This window comes from Gossypium hirsutum, chromosome D10, assembly GCF_007990345.1.
Source record: "Gossypium hirsutum isolate 1008001.06 chromosome D10, Gossypium_hirsutum_v2.1, whole genome shotgun sequence".
In the NCBI taxonomy this organism is placed as follows: domain Eukaryota; kingdom Viridiplantae; phylum Streptophyta; class Magnoliopsida; order Malvales; family Malvaceae; genus Gossypium; species Gossypium hirsutum.
Window position 1 is genome coordinate 1,219,919 of NC_053446.1, and position 15,283 is coordinate 1,235,201.

The 15,283-nt window shown below is 34.4% G+C and overlaps 4 protein-coding genes across 4 annotated transcripts; all 4 read right to left on the bottom strand.

Annotated features, from left to right (window-relative positions):
- Positions 1-333: 333 nt before the first annotated feature.
- On the bottom strand, positions 334-1,473 carry LOC107935373 (polyubiquitin). The gene has a single exon (XM_016867963.2). The coding sequence runs from the start codon at positions 1,394-1,396 to the stop codon at positions 479-481; it is 918 nt and encodes a 305-aa protein (XP_016723452.2). The 5' UTR covers positions 1,397-1,473; the 3' UTR covers positions 334-478.
- Positions 1,474-3,044: 1,571 nt separating this feature from the next.
- Positions 3,045-4,241, bottom strand: LOC107935381 (ubiquitin domain-containing protein 7SL RNA1). Its single transcript, XM_016867975.2, has one exon. The coding sequence runs from the start codon at positions 3,967-3,969 to the stop codon at positions 3,160-3,162; it is 810 nt and encodes a 269-aa protein (XP_016723464.1). The 5' UTR covers positions 3,970-4,241; the 3' UTR covers positions 3,045-3,159.
- A 566-nt stretch (positions 4,242-4,807) lies between these two features.
- LOC107935343 (tyrosyl-DNA phosphodiesterase 1) lies at positions 4,808-8,741 on the bottom strand. Its single transcript, XM_016867918.2, has 16 exons — positions 8,624-8,741; positions 8,353-8,532; positions 8,008-8,268; positions 7,770-7,931; positions 7,626-7,686; positions 7,447-7,523; positions 7,106-7,363; positions 6,886-6,975; positions 6,649-6,783; positions 6,327-6,476; positions 6,011-6,114; positions 5,866-5,919; positions 5,605-5,695; positions 5,414-5,500; positions 5,188-5,332; positions 4,808-5,086 (listed from the first exon to the last, which is right to left on the bottom strand). The coding sequence occupies exons 1-16, from the start codon at positions 8,636-8,638 to the stop codon at positions 5,019-5,021; spliced, it is 1,938 nt and encodes a 645-aa protein (XP_016723407.2). The 5' UTR covers positions 8,639-8,741; the 3' UTR covers positions 4,808-5,018.
- A 1,376-nt stretch (positions 8,742-10,117) lies between these two features.
- On the bottom strand, positions 10,118-12,858 carry LOC107935342 (chaperone protein dnaJ 50). The gene is made up of 10 exons (XM_016867917.2): positions 12,653-12,858; positions 12,513-12,575; positions 12,349-12,415; positions 12,180-12,239; positions 11,950-12,000; positions 11,763-11,843; positions 11,456-11,568; positions 11,183-11,300; positions 10,874-11,000; positions 10,118-10,617 (listed from the first exon to the last, which is right to left on the bottom strand). The coding sequence occupies exons 1-10, from the start codon at positions 12,769-12,771 to the stop codon at positions 10,514-10,516; spliced, it is 903 nt and encodes a 300-aa protein (XP_016723406.1). The 5' UTR covers positions 12,772-12,858; the 3' UTR covers positions 10,118-10,513.
- Positions 12,859-15,283: the final 2,425 nt, after the last annotated feature.

Consider the following 15,283-nt stretch of genomic DNA (forward strand, 5'->3'; position numbering starts at 1 on the left):
TACTCTAGTTATTTTGAATTAGCAATTCAAATAATCATGTCCAAACTTGTGATCTGGCTTTTTTGAGGCCTAATTGATTCGGATACTAGGCACCAGTCAAGAGCAGAAGCTTCGATTTGATTTGAATCCGTGTTAGAACTGTTCCCACGCACATTTATTCCAAGGATTTGGCGATTTTCTTGAAATAGCTTATATTTCTCTGATTTTCTCGATGACAAGTGTTTATACTATATTCTCTGATTTATTTTTCTTTGAGCTTAAAAACTTTCTTAATTACAGATTATTGGAAATCTTTCACATCCAAGAAAAATAGTTTACGAAGAACAGAGAATATAGGTAAATATGCAAATTCCATTCAAAGAGAAACCATACATAGATGCAACCGGTAAACAAAGACTAGAAATTATTTAAAAGGCCATCAAAGGGCACAATCCTTCACGTAAAACCAGAAAACCCACATTAAGGAAGACCTTAAGGCTTAGAACCCACCACGAAGACGAAGAACAAGGTGAAGAGTGGACTCCTTTTGAATATTGTAATCAGCCAAAGTCCTTCCATCTTCCAGCTGTTTCCCAGCAAAAATCAACCTTTGCTGATCTGGTGGAATTCCTTCTTTGTCCTGAATCTTCGCTTTCACGTTATCAATCGTATCCGAGCTCTCCACTTCTAAAGTAATGGTCTTACCGGTCAAAGTCTTGACGAAGATCTGCATCCCACCTCGAAGACGTAGAACCAGATGAAGAGTCGATTCCTTCTGGATATTGTAATCGGCTAAAGTCCGCCCGTCCTCGAGTTGCTTTCCGGCGAAGATGAGACGTTGCTGGTCTGGCGGGATGCCTTCCTTGTCTTGGATTTTGGCTTTCACGTTGTCGATCGTGTCAGAGCTCTCGACCTCGAGAGTGATCGTCTTTCCGGTAAGCGTCTTAACGAAGATTTGCATCCCGCCGCGCAAACGAAGGACAAGGTGGAGAGTTGACTCCTTCTGGATGTTGTAGTCGGCCAAGGTACGGCCGTCTTCGAGTTGTTTTCCGGCAAAGATGAGACGTTGCTGGTCTGGGGGGATGCCTTCCTTGTCTTGGATCTTCGCTTTAACGTTGTCGATCGTGTCGGAGCTCTCGACCTCGAGAGTGATTGTCTTGCCAGTCAAGGTTTTCACGAAGATTTGCATCCCACCGCGCAGACGGAGGACGAGGTGGAGAGTTGACTCCTTTTGGATGTTGTAATCGGCCAAGGTCCGGCCGTCTTCGAGCTGTTTTCCGGCGAAGATCAGACGCTGCTGGTCTGGAGGGATGCCTTCCTTATCTTGGATTTTGGCCTTCACGTTGTCGATCGTATCGGAGCTCTCGACCTCGAGAGTGATCGTCTTGCCGGTTAGAGTCTTAACGAAGATCTGCATCTTGTTTGGCTAAATAGAAAATCGAGAAAGGAAACTTCAATATACAAAGCAAACAAATTGCTTGAGATGGAAAATTAGGCAAGCGGTGGGCTTCCTTTATAGGAAAACTTCGAAAATGACAAACGAATAAAAATTTGACACGTAAGGAGGGGTGACGTTTGATGTTATTGGACACGGTAACGGTTACTTAATCCATTGGGCATAGGGAATAGGAATCTAATAATGATAAGGTTAGGTGGTGGGTCTCACTGCCGTTAGTTATTCCGTTTAAAGGTGTTTGGTTTAAAAAATTAAAGTGAAAGAAAGAAAAGGGAAGGAGACGTCGTCATTGACGGAAAGTTGCTCGTTAAAGTAAAGTGGGCCCATGTGTCTTTGTCATTCGGCCCACATGGATTTAATTTTCTCTGCAAGTTGCGGGGTTGGTGCTTGGTGGTGGACTGACTTTACCATGCTTCCAAGAAGTTTTTTTATGGAAATAATAAATAAATTTTTAATATTTGAAATAATAAATGGTAATTTTGGGGCTTTTTCTTGAATGGGCTCATGAAGCTAATTGAAATGGGCGAATGGTGATTCTGAGGTAGACGATGCCCATTTCTTGTTGCTAATGGGTTGTGCTTTAAAATAAGATCAGGGGAGGATTGAAATGAAAAAAATTAAATTTTATATGTTTTTTTGGGATAAACATCAAATTTTATATTAATGTGTAATTTGATACATGAATTTTGATTTAGTGTAATCATACACATGATTTAGTGATTTCTGAAAATTGAGTAAAATCAAAATTTCATTTATAAAATCACACAAAATCAACGTCTTTATGTATGTATACGATAGTATTCATAAATTTTAGTTATCGTGTATATATGAGTATCCGACTATTCATAAGCGGAAGATGGTGTAGGATCATTTTTCCTAATTTGGTATCTAAATTTGACACTTTTTTTGTAATATAATACTCGTGTTAGTTTTTGGACTAATGTGGTACCTATATTTGACAAAAGTTCTTCATGAATTTTGGTACAGGAAGATAGTAATGCTTAATTCTGATTTTAGAGTTAATTTGATGAAAATTTATATTAATTAACTAATAATATTAGCATTTGATTTTCATCAAATTTACCCTCAAACCTAAATTAATTCAGGTCTATCGAATTGTATTTGATAAATTAAACACAAAATTAAACAAATTTACAATTAGCACTAAATTTATTCTATTAACAAAATCATAAAAAATTCAAACCTAATAGTATTAACAATCAATGTTTATCAAATCTTAAAACCCAACTATTAAACACTAAAAAGTTAACACAGTTACATTTGAATACCAAAATATATCACGATTATCAAATACAAGTATCAGATTGGACAAAAAAATAACCTAAATACCGCATTAAAAAAATGTCGAAATTATATATTAATCCTATATAATATAATATTTAGATTCTATTCGTCCTTTCTTTAAAAGGTAAATTTATCTTTACCTTTCTCATCATAATCCCAATTGGATAAAACCCTAATCATCCACCTTATATCTTTAATTTTGTATATATATATTGCTTCATAACAAAAATCATATGGTTTCCTTTTACAAATTTAAAAAAAAAAAAGCCAAAATAAAGGGGTAAAACTATTGATAACAAAAATATAAAATTTTGTAAAGAAAACCCAAGTATTATCATCTTTTCAAAATCATCCTAATTATCACTAAACTAGTTTAAAATTAACACTGGAAAAAGAAAAAGAAAGAAAAAAAAAACATTTCATGATCCACCAGTAACACTACCATTAAAGATTTCAATGGTGTCACCTTGTCCAACTTGATGCCACCTAAACGACCGATCATCGTCCATAACATTTTGTTTATAAATAAAGAAATACCCTTCTTGTGGTAATTGAAAATGGAGTCTCTGGTGCAACTTTTGCAGTTCTTTTCTCAGTTCACTCACATTATCTGTCGCATTCACTTCCACCGGTATCTTCTTCGTCCCACACTTTGGCAAAACCAACAGCTTCAGTTTCTTCGCCGCCGTCGGAGTCCCCGCCGCTGTACCCGCAGACCCGGTACCGGACCCGGTCGGGGATGGCTTTATATTAACATCAACATCACTATTCTCCGCCAGTTCACATTCCCGTGACGATAGGCTGTCAACGGGAACCGGGTCCATTTGGCCATGGATCTTCTCTTTTAATCGTAAAGGGTTGTCGTTTACGTCCGTTTCTGAAGGAACAACGGTATTCGACGAAGGGGTATTGCTGTTAAGCTGTATCTTCTTGGCCGGCGAAGGAAGTTGATGGTCGGCGGCGGCGGCATTGGGTTGGGGTTGTTTAGTACTGTTACTTGTATCGGAATCAGAAGAAACCAAGAGTTGGATACGGGAATTTTGAAGGATTTCACAGTACTCAACGTCACGATCATCTTGAAGGACATGGCCATTAAAGATTAGGGTTTGGTGAGGGATAGGGATACCATGGTATTTATGAATCTTTTCTTTGATTTCAAGAACAGTATCAAAGAAACCAACTTCAATGGAAAATGGTTTGCCTTTTTGGGTTTCAAAGATGACATCCATTTGAAAAGATTGAAGAAAAGAATGGTTTGGCGGTGAGAGTGGATTTAGAGAGAAAGTTGATTGTAAAATGCGAGTAATGTGGTGTTTGTTAACAGCTAATATCCGATATATTGCAACTGTGAGGCCGATTTTGCTGCAGATTTTTTGTTTTTATTTTCTTCTTCTGCTCTGGATTTCTTTCTTTTTTTGAAGATTTTGAGGGTGGAATTTATGTGATATAAATGCTCTTTAAAAGGTTCGGATTTTGTTCTTGTAAGTTCATGATGCATGCATGCATTTACAATTGGCGGAGTTTTTTTGTTTTTTATTCCTTTCACTGGTTTTGTAAGAGTTAGGGTTAATTCTGTTAAACGTCCTTAAACTATGCTTTATATTATAATTGGGTCCTCAACTTTAAAGTCATTTAATTGAATCTTCAAATTTCCGCCAACTCATGGAGTATATTTGTGAATAAAATTGAAAAGAATGAGAAATTGGATTCTAAATTTTATTGATATATCTTTATTTTTAACTCAATTTATCAACATTTTTACCCTTTATTTATTTATTTTATTAGAAAAAAGGATGATCTATAATAATTTGTCATCGACCATAAATTTTACAAAAATGAATTTTATTAGGAATACTATATATAATCATTTGTTTTTACTTTAAAGAAAAGCATTTGCTTTCAAGAGAAATAATCAAGAAACTTTTAGGCCATATCTTACAAATTGTAAATTTTGATAAACAAGAATATTTTATATAATATTATATGTTTTTGAAATTTCATTTTTATATAATATTTTAAAGGTAATTTCACTAATTTAAACGTTATATGCTTTATATTATAAAAAAATTTAAAAATAAAATTCGACTTAATTAAATAATTACAATTTTTAATTTGTAAATAAAAACCCAACTAACCGAACCAAAACCAAATGAAACTACAGTTTTCAATTTTCTTGGTTTTTGTTTAGCCCTACACCATACAAAATCCATATGTGCAAAAATCTAAAAGAAATCAACAATGAAGATAATGATTCATTTGAACAGCACTACAGTTGAACTTATCGAGGCCAAACTTGACCATAAACATCCTTCTTACTGTATCGCCGGTCCCATGACCATGGAATATCTGCACAGTAAATGTCCATATATATACAAGTTAAATAAACTACAAAATGCAGTTTATAAAGATTGAAGGTGATGGTGGCATGAGATAAAAACTGTAGGAACCTTGGGATGAATATGGTTCAGGAGGGAGTTCGTATGGTACAGGCAATTGAATTACTTCGGATGTCTTGGTTCCTTGCCAAGCAAGTGTAACTAGCTTGGTCATTGCTGGTACGGGATTTCCGGGTGAGTTTGATTTACCGGTACCCTGATTTAGATAACAATGGTAATGGTTAAAAGCCATTTTGTTTATCGCATGATGTTCCTGGTGAAATTTAGGTATTTTTACCTTTGATGAACCTCCCTTATCAGTGCAGGAAAATTCACGACTGGGACCGTCTACTTTGATACGAGATGGTAAAAATAGCACACCCAGCTAGATGGATATTTACAGAAAACATAGTGTCAATACTGTCAGCACAAACGAGTGGAGGGTTCAAATTATGAGAAGATTATAGACATTCGGTCAGATGTATGCACCTCGTAAGAACGGATCATCAACTGAGAATTGTTCTTCTGTAAGGCTCCCCAGGCAGCTTTGCTAAGATTTGCTGAAGTTAGTAAGAACCAACTGCATGCATGAAGAAAGTTTCAGAAATCCGGATGAGAAAAGGGAGCTACATCCCAGTTTTCTTTTCTCTTCTTTTTTTTTGTGGTTAAAAGGTGTAGCAGAGGAAATACGAATCTTGAAAAATAAATGCTTTTACAAGCATGATAGGTAGGGCTTGAATGAATTCTTACGCCAGATTTTGTCCCTTGTAGCGTGTATATGTCTTGATATGCGGCATTGCACGACTGAAACACCAAGAAAAATAGGATCTTAAGAATCAACTCTAAGAACTCGTATTTATAGCTTAATCTTTCGCAAAGGATGAAATAGGCATACCAGCGCCCGGTATGGCTTGCCTTCCACTTTGCCCAATACTTCTTCAAGAATCCTTTTTCGACATTCTTAAGTGGACTCGGAATTGCATTTCCAGCTGCATAGCCCTAGAAAACAAGGTAGAATAACAAAATATAACAGAAACCCGATGAGAAATAGTACCAAAATCAAGCCAGAGTGAATTGGTTCAACACCAAATTAATAATATGCTTTTAAAAAGCGAGTAGTTTTAGCTTATGTTTAGAACTAACAATAGTTGGTGGAAGACCATGCACTTCCGTATATAAATGGCTAATAGGAAAAACAGACTTGATAGTACCTCTAAGGAGCATCTGACATCTTCAACGGTGGGCCATATTATTAATGACTCCCCTAAACCGAGGGGTGTTTTATCTTCTGAATAGCCTGATGACATTGACGATGCTAGCTCAGCCATCCATTTCTCGTCCAATGAACCGAGGGAGGAGAACTGCAGTATGTCGAACAAGAAAAAAATATTATCAACGAAAGCAAAATATATACGACTAGTTCTTCTCTTAATCTATATGGTGAAGAACCCACACACACGAGAGGACATATAGAAAATTAATTCACCCGAAACCACTGCATGACTCGACATAACAGAACTCCAACAACAATACCTGATAAACTAGAGGAGATCTCCGAAACTCTTTATCAAAAACACAGTCTTGGAGAACAGTTCGCAGCTTCATATGGCCCCATTTTTTCAGATTGGAACCCGTATGATATCCAGGGACAGATGCAATTAATCGAACCTAAAAAATTATAAAAGAGTTTATATGGTCCCATGTAATTATGAGATGGAAACAAAATTGGTTATATATGTAACGGAATTAGTTGAACAGACAAAATTATACCTTTGACTCACTGTAATCAAACTTCTTGAAGAAGGCGGAATTGATGTTGAAGTTTCCCAGAGATGGTAAATTAGCAGTGAACTCGGGCCACTATGAAAATTCGAGAAAAGAAAGGCATTATTATATGATAATACCCTGACAACTGCCTACCAATCTACTCAAACTTGATTAGTAACGCAAAATCGTATTTAGATCCACATATTGTACGAAAATTTGGTACCTTCAATGTGCTGAGATAGTCAACCAAGTCATTTTCAAATCCACATCCTTTCGTAGAGTTACTTTGATCTTTCCAAGGGAAATCTTGCATCCATAAACCTTGACTTTTATTATTCCAGTCAACGTATATTAAGTTCGCTGTATGAACAATAACTCTCACTCCTTGAGGATACACAAGGAGAATTGCCTTCGAATGGTGTGTCCCAAATGAAATAGGTATCGGGGGCTTGTGCAGAATCCAATTGGTAGGCTTGCTTCTCTATATAAGGGGCAGCAAATAACATGAAAATCCACAAGCCGTATAACTCGAGCTAAAATAATATATTTAGACCCTTAGCTGACCTTCATAAGATCCAGCCTGCTATCACCTTCTCCATGAATAACCAATACATTGGGAATTTTTGCAAGTTTCGGACATGCTACAAAAGGACGACATGAAAGCCGTATAAAACAGATAAGCTAAAAAAAAAAAGAAAAAAAGGCTCATATTCAAACAAGAACTACACCAAAGTCGAATTCACCTGATATTAACCAATCAATATCTACCATATAATTTGAGAGGACCGCGAGTAGAACATCACCCTAACAATGTAATAAACAATCAAGCAGCAACATATGAAGTTAAAATAGGCTATGCATAACATGAATCACTAATATTACACAACCTCAATCGCATCCCCTATAGAAACAGAATTAGTATTTGCCCATGTTGGCAAGCCTTGAACTTTCAATAATCGAAATGTATGCGGTAACTTATCATTTGAAACGTGAAAACCCCGAATCGCCTCGACACAGTTTTGCTCTTTATTACTGTCTTTGTCCTCTGCCTGTCAAGTAAAAACCATAAAAATTAAAGCTTTTAAAGAAAAAAATAAGCAAAAAACTTTCAAATTTAATTAATACCTTCAATTTGTCAGCTGAAGTTTCTTCATTTTTGGGACCTTGATTTCGTATTTTCTTTCCAGAAAGTTTCGGGCTTTGTTCATTGCTATTAGCTTCATTAAAATTTCTCTTTTTTTCACCAGTTGAAGCTGATACATATTTGAACAAGTGATTACCTGGAATCAGCTCTATGATATCACCATTGTTAATAGCTGTTTTCTCGCGGGAAACGAGCTTCTTCCTCACCTCGCCGGACCTAATGATCACTGGGTTAGTCCCTTCCTACAAAAATCCCACTAATTGATGAAAAACAGAGAGTGAGAAGGAAAAAGAGGAATAAATTAGTTAAGATAACGGAGTTTTTACGACGAGTAAATCGGCGGAGCCGTCAGGGAAGGTGGTTAAAGCAATGTGTTTGCGGCTGAGTCTCTTATCGGGAACGGAAACATCGTTCCGGCCGATGAAATTAGGGCCGTGAAAGAGGGGGAGCTTAGGGAGTGAAGCCACCTCTTCGAGATTCTTATTTACAGCAACCAAGTATCCAATCTGTTAAACAAAAAAAATTAACCATGAAATTTGAAAGAAAATTTTGAAAAAAAAAGAGGGAAAAGACAGAATCATTTCAAAGGGAATTGACCTGAGATCGAGGCATGGGTGAAGAAGTGGCGTTTGGTGCATGAAAGTGGAAAAGAAGGTAAACAGAGAAACAGACGCAGTATTTTGGAGAGGGAGGGTGGTATGGTTTCGCCTTTTGGGATTTATTTGAGTTTTAAATAAATTAAATTTTGAAGCAGGGACTGCGGTGCCGTGCATGTAAATTGATTTAGGTTGGATTTAGGTGGTGGATTGAGAGCGGTGTATTTAGTTTGATTTTTGTTTCAGGTTATGATATTATTATAGTATTTAATTTTACCGTCACAGGTAAATGTATTGCCCATCCAATATTTACATATTAATAATAATATATTTTTATGTTAAGAGTTAGATTATATTTTATTTAAAAAATATAAATTAATCTATTTACGATAGTAAAGAAAATATATTAGTATAGAAAGATCAAAATTTAATGGGAGAAATAGATAAAATTTTTAATGAAATAATTAATTTACTCTTTAATTTAACATGCATAAATTAATTTACTTATTTTAAATAAATAAAAAAGACAAAATTTAACCAATTTCTAATACAGAAGCTGCAATCATACATTACACATCTACACTATATTCATTATGCTAAATAATATAAATAATCCACAATTATAATCGTGTATCGTGTATATTTGGATCACATATAGTATATAAAATGATGTAAATGATCTACAATCATATATTACCACGAACAATCCACAAATACAATAGCATACGGCAGGGGCGTTCTGGTTGATGGAGGGTTCCAATTCAGAAGATCGATGGTGTTTGAGATCAGCGATAGATCGATGATAATTTGAAATAATTTGAAAAAAAGAATTTCACGATTTAAGGTAAAACGGTGAATGAAAATCAATAGTGAACAATGATCTAACTTAATAACTTAAATTAACAACTTAAACCGAGTTAGGATTCGAAGAAAAAAATGTTTTTCCATTTCAATTGCTTTGCTCGATTGAGTTATTCACCAAATTAATTTGGATTTAAAAATAAAGTAAGTTGTACTTTTTCTTAGTATTTTTTTCATTTCTATTTTTTCATTTCGATTATAATTGTTAGTAACATTAAATATCGCATAAGTACATAATCTTAAATACAATTGAAGAAATCATATATGTGAAAAACTTTTATTTTCTTTTTACCTTTCATGTTTGTTTTATGGTTCATGGTTTATGTTTAAAGTTTGTGACTATCTCTTCTTAACAATGTTGTCTCTAGCACTCAAAACTGTGTTCTTTTCTTATGAGTACAATGTGTTTTATTATTGCACCCAATATGCATGATTGGACAAACGCACATTTAGTTCTGTAACCTGCCACAACTGCCGAGCTGCAGTCCGACAATATAAATGGGCAGTGACAATGAATGATTAAGTTCAAATAAGTGATTAAAGACCTCGAGTCATTTACTAACTTAAGCATCAGAACATTCCCACTCTTCGAAGATCAAACTCGGATGTCCAAACATTTTTCAACTTTAGCATGAACGTGACAACTTTCTAAACTCATCGATTTTCATCTCTAGAAAAAGAAATCAGTATCACAAACGAGTAACTCAAACAATTTATCATCAGTGATACGAGTTAGCATGATTTCATATATGAATATAGCTGATCAGCAATTACTAGAACATCAACACAGCTATCTAAAACTATAACTTCGTATTTAGAAATATAAAAGATTATGCTAGAGTACCCTTGCTAGAAGAATTAGATTCGGATGCTTTCCTCATCAAAATTTGGTGATCAGCAATAACTGTCTTCTCTTCTTTCTAGTATAAATAAAATCAAAATCACCTTATGAGTAAAAAGGGTTTTTTTTTTTCCTTGAATGTAGAAGTTTCCGTGAACAATCTCGAGCAAGCAATGTGATAGAGCTTTCCTATCTTCTGCGTTTATGCTCTTTCCGCATTTCTGATAAGTAGCTATCTAAGTTGGACTTTATCCATAACCGTCTCTGGAGAAGGTCCTCCTTTGTTGATTCATCTAATAAACACAAATAATAAGATTTGATTAAAATACGAGTTTAAGGGGAATGGATGAAACCCGCATTCATCTAATTAGTATAAGAGTAAAAAATTACTAATCACTATGTTGATCAGCACATATGACTGTACGAGTATATGACTACCTTGATAAGTCATTCACTAATTCTACGGTTCTATCATCTCTCAAACCTCGTTTAAATGCCTAAAAGGGTGTGTTGCCTTTATGGAAAATGGAGGAACTTAAGCATAATTACCAATGTTTAGCCACGCATCAAGAGGCACTCTGAGGGAGTTTCTCGTCAGGTAAGCTGCGTCTTCCCAAGAATATGGAGCTTGTTTGACTTTGTATCTCCAGAACCAACAGCCATACCACAACAATAGCTGGAGAGACAGAAATTTAGCCAGTAACCAATTTCAGTTTAAAAACTAGGGTTGAAGTTTTTAGCTAATATAAGAACAGCGAGACCAAACACTCAGCTATAACCAACATATTTGGTATTCACAAAATTACTAATCTTAACCCAAAATTGCAGCTATTTTAGCTTAATAGCCGTTATCCTAACCTTGCCAATAGTGTAAGGGAGGAGAATGAAACGGACACCAACTAATTCCCAGATGGATGGCTTTTCAGCTCCCTTAATGTCCAGCTCAAGTTCATTGCTGAGATCTTCCTCCTTTTTCCTACAATGAAAATATGGTAATTTCTATTAAAAAACAAAACAAAGTGTTATATGCCGTTGCTCAATGTGTTTTTAATGTAAACAAAACCACATCACTCTATATATGATTAATGTAAACAAAACCACACTACTGTATATGTGCCTAATGATATATACTTGACAATTTGCCTGTTACTCTTCTTCTTATTTGTAGTTCCTCCACTGCGTTCAAGTTCTAACGCCCGCAGTCTGTTTTTGTAAGCAGGTGTCTTCTTCACCATATCTACAGCCTGAATCCAGAAAAGGGAAAGCAGGGGAAAAAAAAAGGGGGTCAAATGTGTAACATGTTAACTACTGAGACGTTACAGTGTGAAAAGTTCAATCTTATAAGTCTATCTACCAATATTAAGCACGTCCAAAGTCGACCAATTACGATTGACATTCAGAAATGCCAATATTTAGATAATACTCGACGGTAACTCACCTGATTATACCTTGTCAACCGATTGAAATATTGAAACACCGAAAGAATCAGCAGAACACCAACAAGGACAGCACGAGTATCCTAGAAAGCATGCATATAGAATTGTAACAAACAAGTAAATCCAAAACCCCTACTCCAAACCAGAAAGAATATTTAGTAATCACAGATATAATAAAATAATCCTCACCGTTTTGTGACCATAATATGCACGATAGTAACGAGCTGTATTGTAAAACACCTAAAACGAACAGAAATTAGATGATTAATTATACAGAGTAATGTACAAGGTCAACTGTATTGAAATCAAATGATCCATGATAGTAACAACAGTGACAGAGCTAAACGAAAACATAGTTTACATATTACATATCATAATATATTTCATAAAATGCCTTAAAACAAAAACTTAAAATTCACCTCCTCTGGATGTGCAATTGCATAATCATACTGCTCCCTTGTGGCTTCATCTTTCAGAATCTGCAACCAAAAAATCATTACTTTTAATCACTAGCTTTCACAGTACTGATAAGAAAAATCTCAAATTCAATGTAATGCACAAATTGAAAGACAAGGGAATGTAATTTACCTCATACGCATTGGCAATTTTCACAAACAGCTTTCTAGATTCCGGATCTGGATTCTTATCCGGATGACTAAAAGAAAAATTAATAAAAATTCTAGTTTAAGATACAATTAAATCAAGAAAGAGATCGAAGATTTTTGAAAAAGGAAAGAAGAAAAAAAACTCACTATTTCAAGGAGAGCTTATAATAAGCTTTCTTGATCTCCGAGGCATTAGCAGATTGAGAAACCCTGTAAAATATAAACTCAAAGTTAAAATAAAAGAAAAAATGAACGGAGAGAGATCAATTCGAAGTGAGGGAGCTGACCCTAGGAGATCATAACAATCGTCTTCGTCGCAGTAAATGGCAATCGACGGTGAGATATAGAGAGATAAAAAGAGCGTCAATACGAGCGCGCACCACCGTATAGTTGCCGGTGGCGCCATCTTTGATTTTCCCTTCTATGGTTTTCCTTCGAAATGGCTTCGGTTGTTGTTGTTGTTGTATAGATGGAATCAGGTTTCTTTTGCTGTAACTTAAAAATATACACCGCTTGATCTATTTGACTACAAAAGTCAACGTATTTACTGATTCAAACTTCGGGCTGGGCTGGATGTCCATCAGATGCTGGGCCTTCTCATGGTTTACATGAGTAGGCTTAATTCACCGGGCCTTCTCATAGTTCGTATCTTTTTTTTAACATGAGCCCACTTTTCTTTTGAGGGTTAATTCCATCAAAGGTCCTTGAACTATAGCCCAATTTTAAATTTGTTCCTAGACTGAAAAATGTTTTAATTAAGAAATCAACATATCAATGTTGTACCAATCATGTCCTTTCACCAGCCTAGCCTTTTTTTTTTGAGGAAAAAAACATGGATAAAATTATAAATATATATATACTTATCATATAAATAACTTAAATGCAAGTTTGAATTAGAAATGAGCATATTTAAAACAAATTGATAAAATTATAAATTTGTGTGTATTTACCACATGAACAACTTAAATAATGCGTATTTAAAAAAAATTGTGTTAGAAAAGCTTAAGAGGATTCTTTCTTTCTTTTTTTGCCAAACGTGATAGATCTAAATTGTCCTTACGATAAATACATGTATGTACAATTTGATTTACATGTTTTAAATATATTCCACGTTGTATTTAAATTACCATTTAATGCCAAAATTAACATGTAAGCTAACAAAAGGGCCTAATTAATATTATATTAATACGTCGAAGATTCAACTAAAACGTTAATTTATACTTTTTTGTCCTTTCCAATATTATTGAAACTTTTTTTTTCTTTCCAAAGGACTAAACTATACTATAGAATGATATAAGCATGAAATTACTTTGAATAAATATGGTTTAATTCATAAATTTAATTTTAGTTTAATTAGTATTGGTATTATTATAATAAAATTTGAAGGACGGTTATTTAAACACGCTTAAGTACGTAATATCTTTTATTTTAAAAGGCATAATATTGTTGTTTCGTGGATGTATAGTGAGCATCGCATTTAGAGTTTGTGTTGTTTCAAGTTTAAATAATTTAAGATTCGATTTATTAGGATTTGTCAATCGATTTTTAGTTAAGCCATTTCAAATTTAAATTCTTTTGACTTTGAATTATTTTTATTTAAGTATGGATTGTTGAAGTTTAAATTTAAATTAATTGAATTGAGTTTTTTAATTTAAGTAAAATTGTGTTAGGATGGAGTTTTTTTTTTCTAAGTTGGAAAATAGGATAAAAATTCAAATTATAGATTTTTGAATAGACTAAAACTATTTTTAAATAAAAAATATTATGGAAATTTTGAAGAAATAGTGGTCAAAGGCAGGCTATATCGGGATTGCCCGCTAGCTTTGCGCATGATAATAGGACAAAGTTTACCGAAGGGTTTTTAACCTAAATAATATTTAAAAAAATATATTGAAATAGCATATTCCAAAAATTATGTACTAAAATGGCACATTGAAAGGGGTAGAGAGTGGTGCTTAGGCGGCACCATCCTGGATTCTGACATAATTTAGTTTAATATATATATATAATATTTTAGTAGTGGTGCCAAAGTGATAGGCAACACCAGTGACCCCTATCTGATAGGCGACACTGATGGTGCCTATCTGATAGGCGGCACACCTAGCATTTCTCCCCCCACTCCCCCATTTGGCTCAATTTTAAAGTATCATTAAAAAAAACAGAACAAGAGAGACAGAATTGATACTTTAAAATTGAGCCGAATGGGGGAGTGAGGATGGGGGAAAATACTAGGTGTGCCACCTATCAAATAGGGGTCACTGGTGCCACCTATCAGATAGGCACCATACCCCATTATGTCAGAATCCAGGGTGGTGCTGCCTATGCACCACCCTCCACCCCTTTGAATGTACCATTTTGGTACATAATTTTTGGAACATCTCAGTTCAGTATATATATTAATATTATTTAGGTAAAAAAACCCTTTACCGAAACTTAGCATTGATGAGTTAATCATTAGTGTTTGAGCTTTTTAGACGTTTATCATGTTTCTCAATCACAATAAATTTTTTACTTTGTTTCCACATATTTTCATTTTTTCTAAATATGAGAGTCTATTTTGTATAGACACTACATTCATTAGGCCATTTTCTCCAACTTTAATTTTGTTTATGTACCTAAATCAACAAATTTTGCATCAATTGAGTTTGGGTTTTAGATTCTTTTTATCTTTTTAGATCAAATCAATTTCAGATTTATATTATTTTGAGTCAAATTATTTATGTTTAACCCTTAAATAATTCCGATTTTGAATAGTTTTAATTGGGATCCCAAATGGAGGCAAATGCACATGAGATGTTGAGCAGGTCGGCATGGGTGAATGGCCAAACAACCGCGTGCTGGAAATATTAAAATTCAAAAGGATTTAGAGAGGGACTCTTAATGATTAAGTGGGAATACAATGAATAAAAATAGGGACC